At 42.6% G+C, this 23,132-nt stretch overlaps 1 protein-coding gene across 6 annotated transcripts in view; it reads right to left on the reverse strand.

Annotated features, from left to right (window-relative positions):
- NALCN (sodium leak channel, non-selective) overlaps positions 1-23,132 on the reverse strand; it is a 209,976-nt gene that overhangs the window by 72,782 nt on the left and 114,062 nt on the right. For all 6 annotated transcript variants that reach the window (XM_029073990.1, XM_029073988.1, XM_029073989.1 and 3 more), the window contains one exon: positions 20,023-20,097. In XM_029073990.1, coding sequence (XP_028929823.1) covers positions 20,023-20,097 — 75 coding nt within the window. The remainder of the gene's footprint in view (positions 1-20,022; positions 20,098-23,132) is intronic.

Genomic DNA, 23,132 nt, shown 5'->3' on the forward strand with positions numbered 1-23,132 from the left:
CTTGGAATGAACAAGTCGGCAACAGATAGAGAGTACAGTGCTCTGCACATAGTAAGCACTCGATAAATACTATTGAATGAATGAATGAAGAGAAAGAGGGCAGAAAGACGGAATATACTCAGTCTATTTTGGTCTGATTCCTTTTACACCTATGACAATCGGCTGAGTGTTTATTTTCAGGCCTATCGGCTCTGCCCCTCATTCCTATTTAAAACTCCTTAAGAGAAAGGTCTGTGCCTTTAGTGTGCTTCATCTCTGCAGCTCCAAGTTAGACTGCTACTCACTAGCGGGTGCTCAATAAGCTTCATCAGTTAAATGACTGACGGAGGCTTCGCTCTCAGTTGGCCAATTATAGCATCTTCGTGAATAAAACTGTTTCCACGTCGAAAAAGTGAAATCTTTGCCTTGTACCCTCTCCCTAAAGGTCTCTTCTGAGTCTCAAATGGCTGGCAAAGTCTTCAGAACACATAAGCACATTCTTTTAACGGGGCTCTTAGAGCAAGAGAGGGAATAAGCCTAGGGGAATAGAGAATATTCAAAATTGCAGCAACCCAGAAAATGAGCCTTCCATTATCTGTGGAAACAGCTGTTGGGTGGAACTGCAGTGAATAATAAGAATAATAACGATGGCATTTGCTAAGCGCTTACTATGTGCCAAGCACTGTTCTAAGCGCTGAGGGAGATACAAGGCGATCAGGTTGCCCCACGTGGGGCTCACAGTCTTCATCCCCATTTGACAGATGAGGGAACTGGGGCGAGAAGTGAAGTGACTTGCCCAAAGTCACCCAGCTGACAAGCAGCGGAGCCGGGCCTAGAACCCATGACCTCTGACTCCCAAGCCCGGGCTCTTGCCGCTCAGCCACGTTGCGTCTCTGCAGTGGAGTGAAACCTCCACCAATGACTATACTCTTTCATCGTACCCTCTGTGGATAGGACACCCGAGGAGAATAAATAATCCAAGAATACTCGATCATTTGCTTGAGTGTGAGCTAAAATGGGCAAACCTCCATTGATGCCGCTTATCAATCACTTAGGAAATGGTATTTATTGAGCGTTTACTACGTGACGAGCACTCTACTAAGTGCTTGGGAGAGTATAATATAACAGAATTAGCAGACACGTTCCCTTCCCCTAACAAGCTTATCGTCTGGAGTCTAGCGATCAATCAACGGCATTTAACAAGCACTATACGGAGCACTTGGAAAAGTACAAGAGAGTTGGTAGAGGCAGCGTGGCTCAGTGGAAAGAGCATGGGCTTTAGAGTCAGAGGTCATGAGTTCGAATCCCAGCTCTGCCACTTGTCAGCTGGGTGACTGTGGGCAAGTCACTTAACTTCTCTGTGCCTCAGTGACCTCATCTGTAAAATAGGGATTAAGACTGTGAGCCCCACATGGGACATCCTGATTCCCCTGTGTCTCCCCCAGCGCTTAGAACGGTGCTCGGCACATAGTAAGTGTGCTTAACAAATACCAACATTATATAATAATAATACCACTTATATATTATTATATAATGTTGGTATTTGTTAAGCACTTACTATGTGCCGAGCACCGTTCTAAGCGCTGGGGGAGATACAGGGCAACCAGGTTGTCCCATGTGAGGCTCATAGTTAATCCCCATTTTATTAATGTTGGTATTTGTTAAGGACTTACTATGTGCAGAGCACTGTTCTAAGCACTGGGGGAGATACAGGGTAACCAGGTTGTCCCATGTGAGGCTCACAGTCTTCATCCTCACTTTACAGATGAGGTCACTGAGGCACAGAGAAGTTAGGTGACTCGCCCACAGTCACATAGCTGACAAGTGGTAGAGCCGGGATTCGAACCCACGACCTCTGACTCCCAAGCCCGGGCTCTTTCCACTGAGCCACACTGGTCCCTTCCCCTCCAGGAGTTTAGATTCTCATTATGATTCTCATAATGATTACGATTATCAACATCATAATATTGTGATTATTATTATCACAATAATAATGTCTCACTATTTTAATGAGACATACATTAAAATAAGTTATAGTTAGGAGAAGCGGCAAAGTAAAGAATATCAGCGGACTGTTGGGCGGCCGAGGTAAATGACAGAAGATGGCCTGGTCGTTAGCATCAGGAATAGGGTGATTTTCTTGGAGCAAGCCCTTCAGAAAGAGGATGATACCAAGAGAAAGAAAGGACGGGAGAGCCGGGTGCTACAGGTAACGTATTCAACACAGCTGCCAAGGAGAATCATTATAAGTACATCACAGAGAAAGGGGCAAGCAGCGTGGCTCAGTGGAAAGAGCCCGGGCTGGGGGGTCAGAGGTCATGGGTTCGAATCCCCGCTCTCCCACTTGTCAGCTGGGTGACTGGGCAAGTCACTTCACTGTGCCTCAGTCTCTGTAAAATGGGGATGAAGACTGTGAGCCTCGCGTGGGACAACCTGATTACCCTGTATCTACCCCAGCGCTTAGAACAGCGCTCTGCACATAGTAAGCGCTTAACAAATAACAACATTATTATTATTATTGGCCTAATCAAGCCCTACTCATCATCCTATTAAAATTTCAACTTCAGTAGCTTCAACTTCAGACCCAATGACAGCAAGACATATTACATGTGGTACCTGAATGCAGACCCCATCCAATAACAAATTTTGAGTATTCAGAGAAATGTAATCCAGGAGACCCTGTAAATCATCTAAAGAACCCACTGCTATGCATTATCGGATAAAAGCCAACAGACGGCTGTTGGGCTATATTTCTAATGGGGGGTTCTCAGTAGATGATCAGTAGCCCTGAATAAAGATTCTGTATAGACAGGTTGACCGTAACATTTATGAAACTCCATATGTGTTTACACTAGCTACCATTAAAAAATGTTTAAATGATCAGAGTGGGATTATTTGCATTTAATCAAAGTTGTAAATCTGCCCAGCAACCCTTTTAGAAATCGAATTTATCTTTTTTTTGCAACTCATCTCGATTAGATTCCTTTAATCTGTACGAGGGCAAAAATGAATTTTAATCTCCATTTCCATCGATTTGGTGAGATGATAGTGGCAAGGCCATTTAATTCCTACATGTTTTAATTTCTCTCTGTGCTACACAAATACAAATGCTTTAAATCTACTTTCACTAATTCATTTAATCTACTTTTATTCATTCATCTTTTAAATGTGATTTCAAAAGGGAAATTTTTCTCAAATATAAAATCAGTGGAGCTCTTTGAAAAAGCTTTTCACATCTGGGATATTCGACTTGGATGCATCACAGTTTTTCTTTTACATGACAAGGTCTCCGAGAGACTCATCTGCACATTCCAAGCGCTTAGTACAGTGCTCTGCACATAGTCAGCGCTCACTAAATACTATTGAATGAACGAATCTGAGTGAATGTCATTGCACCAATGAAGAATCTCTGAGACCATTTCTGAGGGACCATTTTCTACATGCAGATTTTATTATTTTTAACATTTTGGTGTTTGTTAAGTGCTTACTATGCCTCAGGCACTTTTCTAAGTGCTGGGGTAAATGAATGTTAATAATTGGACACAATCCCTGTCTCTCATGGGGCTCTCAGAGTTTAAGTAGGAGGGAGAACAAATACTGATTCCTCATATTGCAGTTGAGGAAATTGAGGCACAGACAAGGTAAGTGATTGTCCAAGGTCATTCGACAGGCTACTGGAAGAGCCAGGATTAGAGCCCGGGTTCCCTGAGTCCTAGTCTGATTTCTCTGACTTCTGCTTTCCACAAGGTCATATTGTTCTTAATGATTTTAAGGATCAAGTTTTCTTTACAGCAAGTTTTATTCAAATACGTAAGTATGAAGATGAATACGAATTGAAGGTCTACCCCATCCCTGCTATAAATGCATTAACATAGCGTGCGTTATCACTGTACAAGAAAAAAGAATGACAAAGGTTATTCACATAACCGTATATATGGAGAAATTAAGAATCTGAAAGTTAGTTATGCTTGAGAAGGGGAAATACCATTCATAGGCGCTTAAAGGAATTTATTCTTTTTACAAAAATTCACTGAGCAATACAAAGGAAAGAATTGATAAAAGATTCAGTTGAGCGTGAAGCCTGAACACTAGTGATAGATCAGAGATAGTTTTGTAATAGACTGCCATATAGCATTGGAAGGCACATTTACAAAAACGTATAGTTTAAAAGGTTGAGCTTTCAAAACCTAAATCATCTAAACTCACTGCTCTTCTAGAGCTCAACATCTGTCATACTGAGATACCATTTCACCCTGGGTAGCTGAAAGCATTCAGCTTTACTCTGTACCTCTCAAGAGATCTATAGTATAATTGCGGTGTATGACAAACACCCTGTTCTGCCTCCGTGCTTAAATTTTCCATATTTCAGCCGGCCTTTCTTAAATCAGAATACACAAATATCATTCAGGTTCTATCTCCTTCTACATATGGCGTTAAATGACAGAAGTGAAGGATTAAGTGAAATGAAATTATGCAGCCCTCTGTCATATTTTTTGTCCTTGCTTCAAATGATTCATTTAAAAAAATGAAACGGAAATGATTCACTTTAGTATATTTGAATCTCAGTTGAAACAGGTTCGCTACTATGTGAGTTTAGAGACAGTTCATGAAAATTCTTGTGGGAGTAAAACACAGCATTTAATATTGCCGGGAAATGACAGGCTACTATTTTCTACTCATTCACCGGCATCTCACGTTTACGAGGTGACATTTCCTCCTACGAAGGTTAGTGTCCTTTTGAGTCCATTCCCTGGTTTTTCCAAATTTCCAAAAACTGTGTGTGATACACCATGTCAGATGATGGTCCTTTTTTGACTGACAGAAACTATTCACCAAAAAGATTCCTGCTGTTACTTTGCATGTGGAGTTTTAAACTCAAATCACACACATAATCACGTAAGCAGAAATACAGTGGTCGGAGGAACTCAAATGGATGGGATTTGCCAGTTTTAACAGGACTCCTGATTGTTCTGATTTGCAAATGGGAAATATTTCCCCTACAAATCCTCCGGGATGCTCCAAAGGATAAAAATCATGTGAATTTAGGGTTCCTCTGACTTCTAAAAGCTGAGCAGATTTTCTACTTTTGCTCACTGTACATTCCTTAAATGAATCAAAAATATTTCAAGATCAGCCATGGATTCCATTCATTTACAAGATATCAGAGAGAAGACAAACCTCACTGTCAGCAGAAAATAAAGAGGTAATTTTTCCTTATGCAACCCCAGAGATTACTATTTCACTTACAGGATAGCTTCAAGATAGTTTGGAACCTAGGAGTCTATAAACACAACCCAAACTGGGTTTTCTATAACATTTATTTTTTACATTATTTCTCTCATTCATTCATTCATTCATCATTCGTATTTATTGAGCGCTTACTACGTGCAGAGCACTGTAGTAAGCGCTTGGAATGTACAAATCGGCAACAGATAGAGACAGTCCCTGCCCACTGGCGGGCGCACAGTCTAATCGGGGTAGACGGACAGACAAAAACAACAGCAATAAATAGAATCAAGGGGATGTACATCTCATTAAAACAACAGCAATAAATAGAATCAAGGGGATGTACATCTCATTAACAAAATTAATAGGGTAATAAAAATATATACAAATTTCTCTCCCAAGCTTTACAGTGGAGATGACTCCCTCATGGGAATTTGAGGGCTGAGTCACAAAAACATGTTCACTGGTGAATAAAAAAAATGCATTCTTTGCTCCTTCTCAAATGAAATTATATAATAATAATAATAATAATAATAATAATGGTATTTTTTAAGTGCTTACTATGTGCCAAGCACCGTTCTAAGTGCTGGAAGGAGACAAGGTTATTAGGTTGTCCCATGTAGGTCTCACAGTGTTAATTGTCCATTTTACAGATGAGGTAACTGAGGCCCACAGAGAAGTTGAGTGACTTGCCCAAAGTCACACAACTGACAGGTGGTGGCGTCGGAATTAGAACCCACAACCTCTGACTCCCAAGCCCGGGCTCTTTCTACTAAGCCATGCTGCTTCTTTTAGATCTAGATATCAACTAGAGACCAGATTCTAGTTGGGAGATGACTAGTCACCTAATAATAACTGGCTGGAGTACTTAAACTGAAGAAAAATACATGGAAAACACAGACATTTAATACACAAATACTGTTTCTGAAATCGAGGCCTAGGCGTGGTTCTGTGGAAAGAGCCCGGGCTTGGGAGTCAGAGGTCATGGGTTCGAATCCCTGCTCTGCCACACGTCAGCTGTGTGACTGTGGGCAAGTCACTTCACTTCTCTGTGCCTCAGTTACCTCATCTGTAAAATGGGGATGAAGACTGTGAGCCTCATGTGAGACAACCTGATGACCCTGTATCTCCCCCAGCGCTTAGAACAGCGCTCTGCACATAGTAAGCACTTAACAGATACCAACATTATTACAGGTGAATTCTATCTGCCTTATGCTCAGTCTCATATGGGACCTCGCCCTCCATTTAGAACCAGTCACTGATCCCACCGACACGTTTATTTTTGGCCTTAATTGTGGCCTGGAAGGAAAATAATACTATTAATAATAATAATGATAAAAATTAATAATTGTGGTTTTTGTTAAGTGCTTACTATGTGCCAAGCACTGTTCGAAACATTGGGGTAGATACAATGTAATCAGATTGGACACAGTCCCTGTCCCACATGGGGCTCACGGTCCTAATCCCCATTTTACAGTTAACGATAATAATAATAACAATGATAATGTTGGTATTTGTTAAGTGCTTATTATGTGCAGAGCACTGTTCTAAGCGCCGGGGGAGATACAGGGTAATCAAGCTGTCCCTCGTATGGCTCCCAGGCTTAATCCCCATTTTACAGATGAGGTAATTGAGGCACAGAGAAGTTAAGTGACTTGCCCACAGTCACACAGCTGACAAGGGGCAGAGCCGGAATTCGAACCCATGACCTCCAACTCTTAAGCCCGGGCTCTTTCCACTGAGCCAGATGAGGCACAGAGAAGTGAAGTGACTCGCCCAAGGTCACCCAGAAGACATGCGGCAGAGCTGGGATTAGAACGCACGTCTTCCGACTCCCAGGCCCGTGCTCCTTCCGTTAGCCCACGCTACTTCTCTAAAGTGAGGGAACTTTGTCTAAAAAGGACAAGGAAAATTCCCTTATTGAGTAGTAACTTTAATAGTGAAGATATAGTCATTTTTCTAGAGTCTGTTTTATTTGTATTATAACAAGCAAATAGAATTAAAGGTGATTAAAAAGGATTTTTTACAAACGGTCCATTCCTTTATCGTTCAAATTCACCATGTTTGAAGCAGGCTTAGAACGCTTTTTCTTGGCCGTCTCAAATCTTTTGGACCTTTATCCAGGGGAAGCAAAGCCTCAGAGGCTCTAATCCCATTTGCCCCATGAGCTTTTGTTCTTATCAACCCCATTTTTGTCAACCACAGGGACTTGCAGGAATCTAACTCCTGTGGTTGATGAGGGTGTTCTGTAAAAAATATTTAAAACCTCTTGAAAGAAGTAAAATATTTCCACCCGCCCCCCCCCAAACAGGCAGTACTACTTTGGGAAAGACTGAGATGGGACAAAAAGAAAATTGGTTTCTGAAGAGGAAAGACCAAATGCCCTCGATCTTTCCTTTATTCCCCAAATGCAGAATAATAGAAGATGATTTATTCCATCCCGCTCTATTTCTACGGGGCTCCCGGAACTGGCTCCTCTGGGACTGCTACTTGAGGTGTGGATCTCTGAAGAAGACCAACTCTTTCATCTCTGATGTCAGCCCTTGGGTATTTAAAGAGTAATACCCTACCACGGGGTATCTAAGAAACAGGTCTTTAAGTGGGAGGCGATGTTGGAAAGGACCAGCGTCCTCCTGAGATTAAAAAAGATAAGGACTAGTGAGCTTAAAGTCCATTAATATTCCTCCGGAACCTCCTAGGGCTCTTCCTGGCCAAGAACCTAACAAGGATTCACCCTCACCTATTCCCATTCATTCTCTTTCCCTAGAGAGAAACCCAGGATGGAATTAAAATCGGAAACCGGGCAGCTTTGTCTGAACCCAGAAAATACCTCGGTGTGTCATTCTCTCCGCTCTCTGGGTCTGTATCCGGCCGAAACTCCGGGGAAATCTATTAAGGTTAATTTCCTGCCTTTCTCAGCACGTCCCCGAAGAAGCGGCTTGGTCTAATGGATAGAGCACGGGCCCGAGAGTCGGAAAGACCTGGGTTCTAATCCTGACTCTGCCACTCGCCTCAGGGCACAATATCAGAAGGGGTGACAGCGAGGCACAGATGCAATTAAAAGCCCCCAGCCCAAATCGGAAGCGGCACCCGTGTGAACAAGGCTCTCGAAGGGGAACGCAATATCTAATAATAATAATGTTGGTATTTGTTAAGCGCTTACTATTTGCAGAGCACTGTTCTAAGCGCTGGGGTAGATACAGGGTCAACAGGTTGTCCCACGGGAGGCTCACAGTCTTCATTCCCATTTTCCAGATGAGGGAACTGAGGCACAGAGAAGTGAAGTGACTTGTCCACAGTCACACAGCTGCCAAGTGGCAGCGCCTGGATTCGAACCCAGGACTGCTGACTCCCAAGCCCGGGCTCTTTCCACTGAGCCACGCTGCTTCTCTTTTTTATGGTATCTGTTAAGTGCTTATTATGTGCCAGGTACTGTCCTAAGTGTTGGGTAGAGACAAGTTAATCTGCTCCACATGGGGCTCACAGTCTAAATCCCCATTTTACAAGATGAGGTCACTGGCACAGAGAAGGGAAGGGACTTGCCTAAAGTCACACAGCAGACAAGTGGTGGATCTGGGATTAGAACCCAGGCCCTTTCGACTCTCAGGCCCATGCTCTACCCACTAGGCCATGCTGCCTCTTTAGTAGGGACTGGGATCACGTTTCATCGGATTGTCCGTTCCAAGCGCTTAGTAATAATAATAATAATAATGTTGGTATTTGTTAAGTGCTTACTATGTGCCGAGCACTCTAAGCGCTGGGGTAGACACAGGGGAATCAGGTTGTCCCACGTGGGGCTCACAGTCTGCATCCTCATTTTACAGATGAGGTAACTGAGGCACCGAGAGGTTAAGTGACTTGCCCAAAGTCACACGGCTGACAAGTGACCGAGCCGGGATTCGAACCCATGACCTCTGACTCCAAAGCCCGTGCTCTTTCCACTGAGCCAGTGCTCTGCACATAGTAGGCGCTCAATAAATACTACTGAATCTCTTGGAGTAATGCTCTAGGTTTAGGGTTTTGAATGGACTTCCGTGTGCACTGTGCTCATTCACTATAGCATAATGCCTATTTTTTAATCTGCCTATTTATTCTACAAAAGGTATCCTGGATCACAGCTTGCAATAGTCTACTTGCAAGGAATAATTACATTGTTTTACAAGTCAAGATATTTGAATACAATATCCTTCGATTGCTTCTTGTCAATTATTGATCAGAAAATGATTAAACTGCTTTGTGCTAGCTCTGTAATTTGTCCCCGTTTTTAAGAGAGAATTTCACACTCTGAATGTCTCTTTGTGTGTGTGTTAAATTCCTTCTCTTTTCATTTGCAAAAAGCTATTACCCAGGAAATCTCTGGATATTTGGGGTCTTAGGAAGAAACGGTATAATCAAAATTATTATTGTTTTGCCGATTACTTTAGCGTGTGTGATTCAGTTATTATAAATATATCATTAGCTTGCATTTGAAGCGAGAAAATAATATTTACAAGAAGATTTTGAATTTACATGTGATATTAACTACATCTTTAATTACACCTTAGCTTTCTTTATACTGTCAAACCAAAGTGCCATCTTTCGCATAGGCTTAATCCTTTGCAGTTCAACTGATGATGAGAGATAAGGAGAGAGAGGCAGTAACTGCAATTTCCCACTGTTATATATTTAAAGAAAATTCCTTTCTAGTTTATATCATATTTTTATCAAAAGTGTAATCTTTGGAATGCATTACTTCCTGACATGCAGAGAGGCATATTTGGCAAAATCAAAGAAACACCATTTCATTATTTTCACTCCCGTAACAATCCTGAAAATTTTTTTTCCTATTTCCAGCAAAGAAGAATAATGACGTCTTGAGTGCCTTTTTCCAGGGTTTTTGCAGTGAACAGATTGAATGAGGTGGAAATGACTTTCAGAATCCTAAATTCCTCTACGTAAACTTTATACTGGGCATGTTTGCTAGCAGATCAATAAATACATGGGCAACTTGGGAAGAAGCATGGAGGGATATAGGAAAATTGTTTAAAGATATCTGAAGGACTTCATTGGAAATTCTGACACCACCATATTGCCCGGGAATTATTGTTAACCGAAACCCTTTACCAAAATCACAGCTGAAAGCTAATTAATTTGTATCTAAGTACAATCTTTACTAATACATGCAGGCAAGTCTATCAGGGGCTTAATAAGTATTTAGTATGTACTTTTCATGCCTGAAAACCACAGGTAGTTTAGAGATCACATTTTGAGCCCATAGGAGAATCCGGAAGGGCCATTTCCCGGCCAGACCCTCAATCTTCATTCCTGCAACTTCAATTCTAAAGACATTTGTTATGACTATTGTCTGTTCCTTCCGCTAAACAGGTCTGATAGGCGAGAGGTATAGGAAAGGTCTTGGACTGTAAAGAGTACTAATAAAAGGCTGTTTCTGAAAACTCAAAACAACCTCTTCTTCTGAAGAAACCGAATCAGTCTCAGGACCCAGACACGATGATGTAGTTCAGAATAAGCTAGATATTTACCTGGGGCTCTCCTTTACTACTACTTGTAAATTTTGGCTCGTGTTCTTGCAGAAATGTGATTTTTGGGGGGGTATATGTTTGTATACGTTGGAGAGAAAATTAAAAAATCCTGTAAAGTTTTGATTTTTCTCACTCAAACCTATCTACCTTTTCACTCTAATAAATTCTCATTCGTTCATATTCTTTTGCTCTCTGTCTCCCTGTGATTGTCTCTCTCCACTGGCTCCAGACGGTAATCCAATGACACAATTCCATAAAGGCAGAGTGTCAGAAAAGGTGACACTTGGCAGTGTGGAATTATAAGCACCCGGCCGAAATCTGAAGCACTGATTGTGTGAACGAGGCTTCTGAAGGGGAACACGGTGTCACTTTAAGGACGGGGATCAAGTTTCCGAGAAACGCTCTAGGTTCAGGGTTTTGAACGGACTTCCACGTGACGCCATTAAACGTGCTGCGTGTTCATTCACTGTAGCGTAATACCTCTAAACATGACATCATAACATAGAGATATCTTATGAAATAGCAGAGGCAGTGAATTGTTCCTGCTTCCAGGGTGGCCAAATGTATGAAACCAATCTCTCTCTCTCTTTTTCCTTCCCTACTAAGCATCCTCTGAAAGTATTCTCAAATGGCGAATGTCAATATGAGGGGTGGGGATGGAAGCCTGCACAGGTGTCAGGCGACACAGTAGCTAGAAAGAAATGGACCGATGGGGAATCGGATGGAGGAGAGTCAGGTCAGCCTATGAGAAACCCAGTCTAAGGAACATCGGGTCTGAATCCTCCCTCGCCGAGCCGAGAACAGGCAAAGAAGTTGGGAGCTCTTAGTTCAGGGCTGAACAGGAGCTTAATACCGTATTTATTTTTAAATTTTCACTGTCTGAATGGGCAGGAATCTTGATGCTTATTGTCAGATTTCTGAATTGTATCAATCCAAAGACTCAACAGGCAGAGGTGAAAATGCTCATTAAAAGAATGTGACAGGCATGTATCTGAGATCAGACTTGGATGGTGTCGCCTGAGCCTACTGTCATGTCACAGTCATGGGTTCGAACCCCGGCTCTGCCCGTTGTCAGCTGTGTGGCTGTGGGCAAGTCACTTCATTTCTCTGTGCCTCAGTTCCCTCATCTGTAAAATGGGGATTAAGACTGTGTGTCTCACGTGGGACAACCTGATTACCCTGTATCGCCCCCAGCGCTTAGAACGGTGCTCTGTACATAGTAAGCGCTTAACGAATACCAACATTATTATTATTATAATGTCCTGAAAGTATCTTTTCCCCAGATTTTCAATTCCAATATGACTGAAAAAATAGATTGGATTTGTAGAGCCGGGTTGGAGGAGAAACCCACTGGAGAGAACCACTTTGTGGAAACATCTGTCCACGGGAAGCCTGGCGATGTCCTGATCTCTGATGCCCTTTCCCCAACTCCCCGAAACTGGTTCTTTCTTCCCACATTTCTTGAGTGGTACACGGTGATTAATTGGTCACAGCTCCCCTGATGCACACACAGGAGCTTCTGGTAACCAAGCAACACCCTCTGTGTGTTAATACAGTAGAAAAGTAAAATGACCAGACTTTAGAATGTCTACTGCATTACCTGGTTGCCTCCAACTATTGAAATGACACCAGGTGATTTCTTTCTGGGGACACGTTTCCCTTTTGACAACTACCTTGTGATTCCTGGGAACTTCCTCCTTGTTTTCTAATACCTGGTCATTGAGCAATTGGCATTCTCTTTGCAGCCAGTCACTCTGGTAACCTTTTCTCAATTGACTGATATTCTGCTTTGTGCCTGGTGCAGATGTTATTCATTATAGAGAGTACTTTCTCAAAAGGTGCATTAGCGCTAGGAATGTCAATATGAATTCAATCAGGAATCTACCACTGTGAGAAAAACTGTCCCCAAAAGCCCTGCAAATCCAATCCATTTTTTTCCCATCATACTGAAATTGAAAGGTCGGGGAAAAAAAATACTTTCGGGACACTCACGTATATGACAGTGGGCCCGGGTGACACCGTCCACGTCTGACATCAAATATGCTCCCGTCAGATTCTTTTCATGAGCATTTTCACCTCTGCCTGTTGAGTCTTTGGGTTGATACAACTCAGAAACCTAACTGTAAGCACCAAGCTTCTTGCCTCCACTCAATCAGGCAGGAAAAAAAAAAAAACAAATATGGCATTAAGCTCCTGTTATGTGCCCAGCCCTGCGCTAACAGCTGGGGTAGATACAAGATAATCAAGGTGGACACACTCCTGGTCTCACAAGCAAAAGGAGAAGATGCATGGAACTGGTATTTCTCAGATATGAACCGAAGCTAAAGGAGTTGTGGTGATTAATCTATTACTTTAGTCCTCCCTATGGACTTCACCCAGTAGACAAGTTCGATAGTAAACTTACTCTAAATGCCCGAGAGATTAACCCCAAAATTTCAAGTATCAACCCATTAGCCTTCAAATGTTGTCACTGAAAGTCAAATCGTCAATGAAATGAATTGTCGCCACAAGAATCGATCTAATCAATTGATCGAGGGCATCCGTGGAGCACTTACTGGGTACGGAGCACTATAATAACCACTTGGGCTAATACGATAGAGTCGGTAAATACGATCCCTACCTTTGAGGAGTTTACAATGCAGTGCGCCAAGCTTTTATCCTTAAGCTTGGATGTGGGAGAATGGGGAAGGAATCTGGGATAACAACTGGGGGGAGCCTATCTCTGCTCTAGAAGCTACTATTTCCCTCTTTATCTCATGTAAAGACATTTAAGTGCAGTCATAAATATGTTTGTATTACTTATGCTATTTCTATTTTTTATATAACTTTTTATAGAAAATGAATTCTTATGTAAATGAATATAAAACTATATTCAAATTTGCACTAAAACGTCATTACTTTGAAGGTATTACCTAAAAGTACACGCAGTCTTCCGATAACATGGGGAACTTTCCTGCAGAGCTGTGTCTTCGGGATATTTGCTTTGCAGTCCCCACCTTGCGTCTGCTGCTGCTAACAACTTCTACCGCCACTCATTACACTATATCCAGACGTTTCTCGTTGGAAGAACGTTCCTTAATCTTCTGCCCGTGCGAACTATCCAAAACGCAAAGTGAAAATACACATTCTGCAGGGCTGTAGTACTTTGCTCTTACTGAAGTCACTTTGGGTAATATACGGACTTGGCCGGTTTATTTTCGACCTGAATGCATTATTCTGTTCTACAACTCTAAACTCTTAGAGAAAACATATTTCAACTAGAAACACATGTCACCTGAAAGAAAAAAGGGGAAAGAAAAGGGACTTTGGATTTCCTAGAACTCCTCTATTTATTCTGTTGACTATGTAACATGATTGCATTAGAGAAAATGTTCGCTAGAAGGAGTCATATCAATATGAAGTGTCAATAAAAAAACTCAAAACGTGGCTGGAGCATCAAGAAGGGCAGAGGAAACACTAAAGGAATAGTTCTGCCACCAGATCAAACTACGGCAAGTCTACCCCTGAAAGACTGGATTCATTCATTCATTCATTCAATAGTATTTATTGAGCGCTTACTATGTACAGAGCACTGTACTAAGCGCTTGGAATGTACAAATCGGCAACAGATAGAGACAGTCCCTGCCCTTTGATGGGCTTACGGTCTAATCGGGGAACAATAATATTGGTATTTGTTAAGCGCTTACTATGTGCAGAGCACTGTTCTAAGCGCTGGGGGAGATACAGGGTAATCAGGTTGTTCCACGTGAGGCACACAGTTAATCCCCATTTTACAGATAATAATAATAATAATGTTGGTATTTGTTAAGCGCTTACTATGTGCCGAGCACTGTTCTAAGCGCTGGGGTAGACACAGGGGAATCAGGTTGTCCCACGTGGGGCTCACAGTCTTAGTCCCCATTTTACAGATGAGGTAACTGAGGCACAGAGAAGTTAAGTGACTTGCCTAAAGTCACACAGCTGACAAGTGGCAGAGCTGGGATTCAAACCCATGACCTCTGACTCCAAAGCCCATGCTCTTTCCACTGAGCCACGCTGCTTCTCTAAGATGAGGGATGAGGCACAGAGAAGTGAAGTGACTTGCCCACAGTCACACAGCTGACAAGTGGCAGAGCCAGGATTCGAACCCATGACCTCTGGCTCCCAAGCCCGGGGTCTTTCCACTGAGCCTGCCTGGATGCAGTTCTGGTCACCATATTTTAGCAAAGACACAACAGAGCTGGAGAAAGTTCAGAGATGGACAACCAAGACCTACTCGGGGGGGGAAGAGGGGGGGTAACGAACTACTTCTGTACCAGGACACACATAAATAAATTGGACTCTTCAGTCTGGACTGAGGTAGATTGAAAGGTGACATGACTGAAGTCTAGAAAATCATATCCACTGTAGACAGAATGAGAATTTTTTATTAAATCCCACAACACCAAGGAAACACCTGTCTTAGCCTAGTCTCAGATGTAAGTTGCTCCATTTTCCCCGCTCATTTTGGTTTCACTGCTCTGGACCTTCTCCAGTCAGGTTGAACGATCATAATAGGGATGGTATTTGTTAAGAGCTTGCTATGCGTCAGGAACTGTACTAAGTGCCGGCGTGATATTAGCAAATCGAATTGGACACAGTCCCCGTCCCATGTGGGCCTCAAAGTCTCAATCCCCATTTTACAGAGGAGAAAATGGAGGCACAGAGAAGTGAGGGGACTTGCCTACGGTCACACAGCAGACAAGTGGGAAGCGAGATGAGACCCATGACCTCCTGACTCCCAGGCCTGTGTTCTACACCCAATATGCCGCGATGCTTCTCTGGACTCTACTCTGTCCTTGGTATCTTGGCTACCTTTGAGATTGTTCTCTTCTCCTTGAAACTCTATCCAACCTTGGTTTCTCTAACGGTATCCAACTGATTCTCCACATACAATAGTTTCGGGAAGGAAAAAGAACACGAGAAATGTGGCGGTCTGGGGTAGCTACGGGGAACACAAAAGAGAGCATCATTTTTAAAGCGTATTTCTCCTATCATGTATAGATAGAGTTAAAATATCTAGCATTACTTTTGTTAACAGATTTTCACACAGACTGAGAAAAAAAACTTTATGAGACTGTCAGACACACCAAGAAAAACTAAAACCCTGTTGTCACACTTTTTTTTCTAGTACTTTAACTACCTAGTTCCTCACCCTGTTAGGGGATTTGAGAAAAAAGTTCCGCTAGTTTTCCCCTTAATGATCTTTTTTGTTATTTTTGATGAAGGAGACAATTTGGTACTTTTTCCACTTTCATCTTCTTAATCAAAAGAATCGCTTGAGTAGAGGTTGCACGGAAGAATCAAAATTTAAAGCTTCTGCATTCCGCCCAGAACCGCCTTTGGGGACAGGAGAAGGGCGGCTATCCGAGGGCTGTGATGGGAAATGGCCATCGCTGGCCTGGCCTGGCTTTCCCCACAAATGGCGATGCCCGAGTCTCTCCCTCGAGCCCTGGCAGTGAGAGAATGGGCCAGCCAGAGACAGACTGGCAGTTCACAGTCCCAGCTTGGTTGGCGTTACCATCTGAACCTGTAGTTTGAACAGTCACCTGGCAGGAGGGCAGTTGAAACACAGAGGGGAGCCTGAATCCTCCGCCATAAGGGCCGGGCCGCTTGGAAGCTCACGGACTCCGAACCCATTCAAGGAACCAATCTCCGTAGTGGACTTGAGTCCAGTTTCCCTTTCCTCCCCCCACCCCAACGACTATAGCCTTCTGTTGGAGCAGAGAGGAGGCTCTGAACACTTGGGATCTCCAGAGCTTTTCCTTTGCTGGACCTGCGGCTGGGGGCAGGAGGAAAACGGGTTAGCTTTGATTCCTCGGCTTCAGCCCAGAACCGGTCCCGACCGGAGGCCAACAGCACAGGGTCCAAACCAGTTGGCCCCCGGCAGTCCTACCAGCTCCTGCAGGGGCCGGCCTGGATCTGAGCGGGCTGCAGGGGCCGTGCTGGGATTGGGGGTGGGGGAAGGGAGGGGAGAAATCAGCTTGAGTTCCTGTTATTCAATAGTATTTATTGAGCGCTTACTCTGTGCAGAGCACTGTACTAAGCGTTTGGAATGGACAATTTGGCAACAGATAGAGACGATCCCTGCCCATCGATGGGCTCACGGTCTGTTCCCACCAATCCTTCTGGCCAGCAGGACTCCTTCCGACCGAGACGGGGGAAACTGAGGGGGGCGTCCTCATCTGCGGGGTAGCAGGGTGACCCACGGCAGCCCTCAGCACCGCGACCGTAGACCGGACCCCCTTCCAGCTCCTCGTGCAACACCTGGCCTTACCGGAATGGCCCCACACTTAAAGTGGCAGGGGCAATTTTAAGTGCCCCGGCCTGCCCCTCTCAATCCCTTGTTCCGTCCAGAGTCGATTCTAACTTTCACCGTTCTCCCGGTGAAATCAGACATGAAATGGCCGCCTTGAAGCAGATGCCTCGGGGAGATGGGGGTAGCAAGAAGGAGTTATGAAAACGTCAGACATCATAGGTAATGAATGCATCCCTGCAGAAGAAGGAAAGCCTCGCAGACACACAGCGTGGGAGGGATCGTCAGTCAAACGGTGCCCTTAGCGGTCACGTTCACCCACGCTACACAGTGTGATTTTTGAATCCCAAGGACAAACCGATACGTAGCTCTAAACACACATCCCACGTTGACATTTTCCTACGATTAGCAATATCTGCCTCCAGGACTAAGACTAATTTAAAAATGAGGTTTTACTGAAAATACCCAAGTTACCATTCAAGAAGAGTACATATTAAAGGGACTAAGGTGAGGAGAGTTGGTATAGTCCCCCAAATTTACATGCACAAAGCTAAAACGCTTCTACACAGCCAAACAGAACTTTCTTGGTTGGCTTTCACTCACAGTGTGGAAAACAGCAACTGATCAATCAGTTCTGATGCTTAACCTCTGCAGTTATGTTCCTCAGAACATAAAGCTCCCCTGATAGCTAGCCAACGGTAAGTGCGATCCCGTACAGCGGATGAATTATGCTGCAAAAAAGCAGCATGCCAAGGGTGACAAATTTTATAGGGCTGAAGATAAAATGCGGTGACAAGCTATATTTCAATTTCCCTTAAGGTTGGCCCCTTCTTTCTTTAACATTTATTTTTGGATGAGCTGAATCTCAAACTAAGATCTTGAAGATGTACAATTTTGTGGGAAATGTCACAGTCGGTTTTACATACAGAGATTCAGAATTTTAGAATTGGTAAAGTTGATTTATTTTTCTGAGTAAAGCTCTAGTCTATACTTCAATATTTCAAATGGTGGTAGGGTCTCATTGGGATTACTGGAGGCCAATGATTACCTGAAACTGCACTCAAATTGGAAGTTGAAATTATTTCTATTGCAGATAAAGCACAAATCAGCATTCTAATTCAATTTTACCGATTCTGTTACATTGTATTACTCTCCCAGGTGTATTTGTTTTTGCTTTTTGTGGTAATTCCTATGCATTTACTAAATGCTTAGTAAGTAGTACTTGTCCCAGGCACTGTACTAAGCACTTAGATAGATACAAACTAAGCAGTAGGACGCAGTCCATGCCCCACATGGGGCTCACGGTCTTAATCCCCATTTTACAGATGAGGTAACTGAGGCGCAGATATGAAATGATCTGCCCAGAGTCACACAGCAGACAAGAGGTGGATCCCAGGCCCGAACTCTATCCAGTAGACCACGTTGTCTCTGTTGTGCCTGACGAGAGTAGATTTCTGTAGGGCATGACTACATTGCCTGATTTTTCCATGCTGGTGCTTTTGACAAACTTTAGAAGTCAGGAGGCGTCTTCTTGTAACTTGAAAAGGAGAGTCTACTTGTGAAGGCTACTGACCTAAGGGATCGGTAGATGGTTAACTGGGGGAAAGACACGGTCCCCGTTTCTGGGAGTTTACAATCCAACAGTGGGGATTGATAGGTTGCACTCTATTCAGGTCTTCAGGCCCACTATTAGAGAAAAGCTGTGTAAAACGCTCGGGTCGATAACACAATAGCATTTAGTGAGCGTCCAATCAATCAATCAACCGGACGTACCGATCCCCTCCCTCAAGGAAGTCCGAAGTATCTCAGAGACCCGACTGATGGTCTAATGACTTCGACAATGACTGATCACTTAAGAGCATTATATTGTGTACTGTGAGGAGAGCGCTGAATTAAGCATTCGCAAAACACACTGGCCTGCCCTGGAAGAGGTCGTGGCTCAGTGGAAAGAGCACGGGCCTGGGAGGCAGAGGTCAGGGGTTCTAATCCCGGCTCCGCCGCTAGTCAGCTGTGTGACCTTGGGCAAGTCATTTAACTTCTCTGTGCCTCAGTTACCTCATCTGTCAAATGGGGATTAAAAAACTGTGAGCCCCACACGGGACAACCTGATCACCCTGTATCCCCCAGTGCTTTGCACATAGTAAGCGCTTAACAAATAGCACAATTTATTTTTGATTTATTTATTTTATTCCCGAGTTCGGGTTACCTTTAAAATTTACTTGTCTCCATTAAACATATGTCCTTCAGATTTGATACTGGACATCATTTTCCAATACATAGACATTGCTGCCTTTTCCATTTCTGCCACCCCAGACCCTTTTCCATTTCTGCCATCCTCACCCCCAAGGCAGCAAATCTGGGAGACCGAGATGTGGTTCGATAGGGTTGGGAGAGGGGCAGGCAGGGATGGTGGATGATTGGTGTAGAATATCCAAGACTCTTCCCTGTCTGCCTCTCTGGCCATCCTAGCCTGGTAGTAGTCGGGATGGGGCTAGAGTGAAAGTGACCGCTAAGAAAGGAGTGGAATATATAACTTCTGAAGATTCGAAGGACGCCAGCATTGACGACTATCAGCGTTATTCAGTCCTGGTAAAACCTGTGATGTTTGATGTTGGTATTTGTTAAGCGCTTACTATGTGCAGAGCACTGTTCTAAGCGCTGGGGTAGATACAGGGTAATCAGGTTGTCCCACGTGAGGCTCACAGTTAATCCCCATTTTACAGATGAGGTCACTGAGGCACCGAGAAGTGAAGTGACTTGCCCCCGGTCACACAGCTGACGAGTGGCAGAGCCGGGATTCGAACCCATGATCTCTGACTCCCAAGCCCGGGCTCTTTCCACTGAGCCACGATGCTTCTCTGTTTGGTCCATCTGTCTTTAGGTCGGCTTCATGCAAACATCACCAATAGCATTTTTCTTTATTTTCTTTTATAGCCCTGTCACATTGTTATTATGTCATTTTTTATAAGACCGCTATCTCCTATTCACTTACTAACGTGCACTTATTTAAAAGTTGCTTACTTGTTTAAGTTTCTTGAGGTCTTCATCAAGTTCCAGGTTGTCTAAAATAACAGCAACAAACAAGCTCAGGAGAATCTGCGAAACAAAAAAATACGTATACGAAAGCACCGTTATCCCAACATTATAATTATACCTAATCATCCCTTCGTGAAGTTTAGGCTGTATTTATTTAATGCGCATTCAAATTAATGAATGGAAAATCCAATATTAATATTTAGTGCAGATACGACAATCCAGGTTCAATGAGAAAGGTATTCCCAGAGAGTTGTTTTCAGGGTTTGTCGGCGGGACTGATCGTGCGCTGGGAATATGTCTGCTTACTGTTGTACTGTACTCTCCCAAGTGCTCAGTAAGTGCTCAATAAATACGGTTGAACGAATAAGATTAAAGTGAGACTGACAAACCCTTTCACACCACGTGTAAGTGAAGATCGGTTCTTGCTGCGCTCCTACATCTGCTCCTTGCAGTGCCTGACACTGTTTTCACTTCTTCTTGGTGTTATGATTTTCCCAAAGCCTCTTTTCCAAGACAGCCACTCCATTTCTGATTCCTGCATGACAGGTTAGCTGCCTTCTGTTGCTGCCTTCCAGCTAATCACTGCTCTAAACTACACTGTGTGAGAGTTTTGTTACTGTGTCTTTAATTTTAAAGTTCAAAGGGACTCAAAAGGACCTGGGTTCTAATCCTGATTTGCCTGCTGTGTGACCTTGAGCAAGTCACTGTAGAAAGGAAGGGTGGAATGTCGAGCATCCGGTGAGCAATCCTTGGCACTTGCTAACAACTGAAAGGAATTATATTGTCATAGGAACATTTGCCGGGCAGGTGTGGTTACACCTAAACACAACCATTTAAACTCGATTTTTATCTCAGTTAAAAAGCGACCTAATAAATAATTCATTCCCTAATTGGGTTTTACCCTACCACAGCCATATCACATGTCTCTATAATTGTTAAAGGTGAAATCATGTTTTAATGGATGAGAAAAGTAGTAATCCTAGGTGGGATCATTTTTTTCCCCTAACTAAATTGGCTTTAGCGGTTAGTGTCACTTTTTCCCCTTAGGCAAAAATAAACTGTATTCGAGATGCCATTATATCAGATATAGCATCTTACTTCACTGAGATATTCCTTTTTAAATGCTTGTTCTGCATAAAAATCAGAACAGAAGAGCAAATAATTCACAAGCCACATGCTATTCACCCAGATTTATTACTAAATATGCTACATAGTTCTGCATTAACGATGCTAAAATATGTGAGTTTATTTTTAAATTAAGAATGCTATTTTTCAAATAATGGAAATGTGTATGTTAATATTATACAAAAGCGGACACAGTTGAAATGTTTTTGTTGGACAAAGAATCCTTCAAACTGCAAGCTATAAAATGGAAATTTTTACCATCACAAAATTTCCCCCAAATAATTTAAACTGCTGCTCCTTGATGGGAGCATTGGAAGGGAACCCACATTTGGAAAAGAACACAAACCCAGGAACGTGAATTTGTTGCATGCGTTCAGGAAAAATGACCAATGGTTCAGTAAATGTGAATAAGGAGCGTTAGAGTACATGTCCTTAAACTAAGATAATAATGTTAATAATGTTGGTATTTGTTAAGCGCTTACTATGTGCCGAGCACTGTTCTAAGCGCTGGGGTAGACATAGGGGAATCAGGTTGTCCCACGTGGGGCTCACAGTCTTAATCCCCATTTTACAGATGAGGGAACTGAGGCACAGAGAAGTTAAGTGACTTGCCCACAGTCACACAGCCGACAAGTGGCAGAGCTGGGATTCGAACTCATGAGCCCTGACTCCAAAGCCCGTGCTCTTTCCACTGCGCCACGCTGCTTCTCTGAGTTGTGTTGTGAGAGTGTGTTAAGAGTTGTGAGATTGAATTTTATAATACATTTGAGCACTTCCGATTCATTAGGGAAATGTCATTAAATTATTAAACATATTACTTCATTTTATGGACACCCATGAAGAGCATGTGCATTCTGGCAAATCACTGAAGACTTCTTCATGTATTAAAAGTTTTAACTAGTGAAGATTTACCCCATGCATTATATGGATTTGGTGATGATTTTTCTAAAGTGAGGACACTGATGAGAAGCAAATTAGCCATTAATCATTTTCAGCTCCAAATTTTTGTCTTCCCCATATGCTGTCTTTATTGGAACAACATTTCTTTTTGAGTTAACACCATGTTATGAGACATTACAATAAGTGCAGACATGAAGTACATTACTTTAGGAAGAGACTCTCTCAATGTGGAAATAACTAGTTCTTCAAAGTACTGCAATTATTTTCTATTTTCTATTTCATAAGTTTCAATCTTACCTAGGTAAATTTCATTAATAATGCTAAAAGTCAGAATGGCTAGAGGTTTGTTTCTTTCCAGTCTCTCATTGCAGAGTTCACTTCCACCAAACCATTTCATTTTTCAAATTGCAATTCTTCTTCAAATGTTCAAATAATATTCACTCATTTCTTCCTAAGTCTCTAAAGTCTTCATCTACTGCATATGCTGAGGAAAGGGCTTGTTTATAAAAAAAAAAACCCACTGTTATCTCTCCTGGAATGTTTCACTGACATTTTAAATTTTCCCTCACTCTCCACCTAGACATTTAAATTCGATTCCTTTCACTTTTCATTTTCTTTTCATTTGCTCTTGCCTTCAAAAGGCTTGATTTAAGTTAAGGTTGTAATTTTTCTTTTCTACAACTAAAAATGGCCTCGGTTGAAATGTCACCTTTAATGTTACTTCCCGCTTTATTAAAAACTGCTATTTTTTGTTTATTTTGGATCTGAGAAAGAAGCACAGCAGGAATCTCATCAACCAGACTTTAGTAGTTCTTATCGTCCTAATCGCATTCTACTCTAATTCCTTGCAGCCAATTCTTTGAAATAATTTCAACTGTATAGGTCATAAAATGCCACATTCAATCCCGGTTAGGACATTTTCAACATTTTAAATGCATTTTGGATAGTTAAGTTATTGAATTCACAAGTTTGTACACTACAGTTTTAAAAGAGATCATCACCACTAAAGCACAGAAAAGGAGATTAGGTCCATTTAAACACCGCAAAGGTGACCAAAAGTCTATTCCAAT

This window comes from Ornithorhynchus anatinus, chromosome 10, assembly GCF_004115215.2.
Source record: "Ornithorhynchus anatinus isolate Pmale09 chromosome 10, mOrnAna1.pri.v4, whole genome shotgun sequence".
Taxonomy (NCBI): Eukaryota; Metazoa; Chordata; class Mammalia; order Monotremata; family Ornithorhynchidae; genus Ornithorhynchus; species Ornithorhynchus anatinus.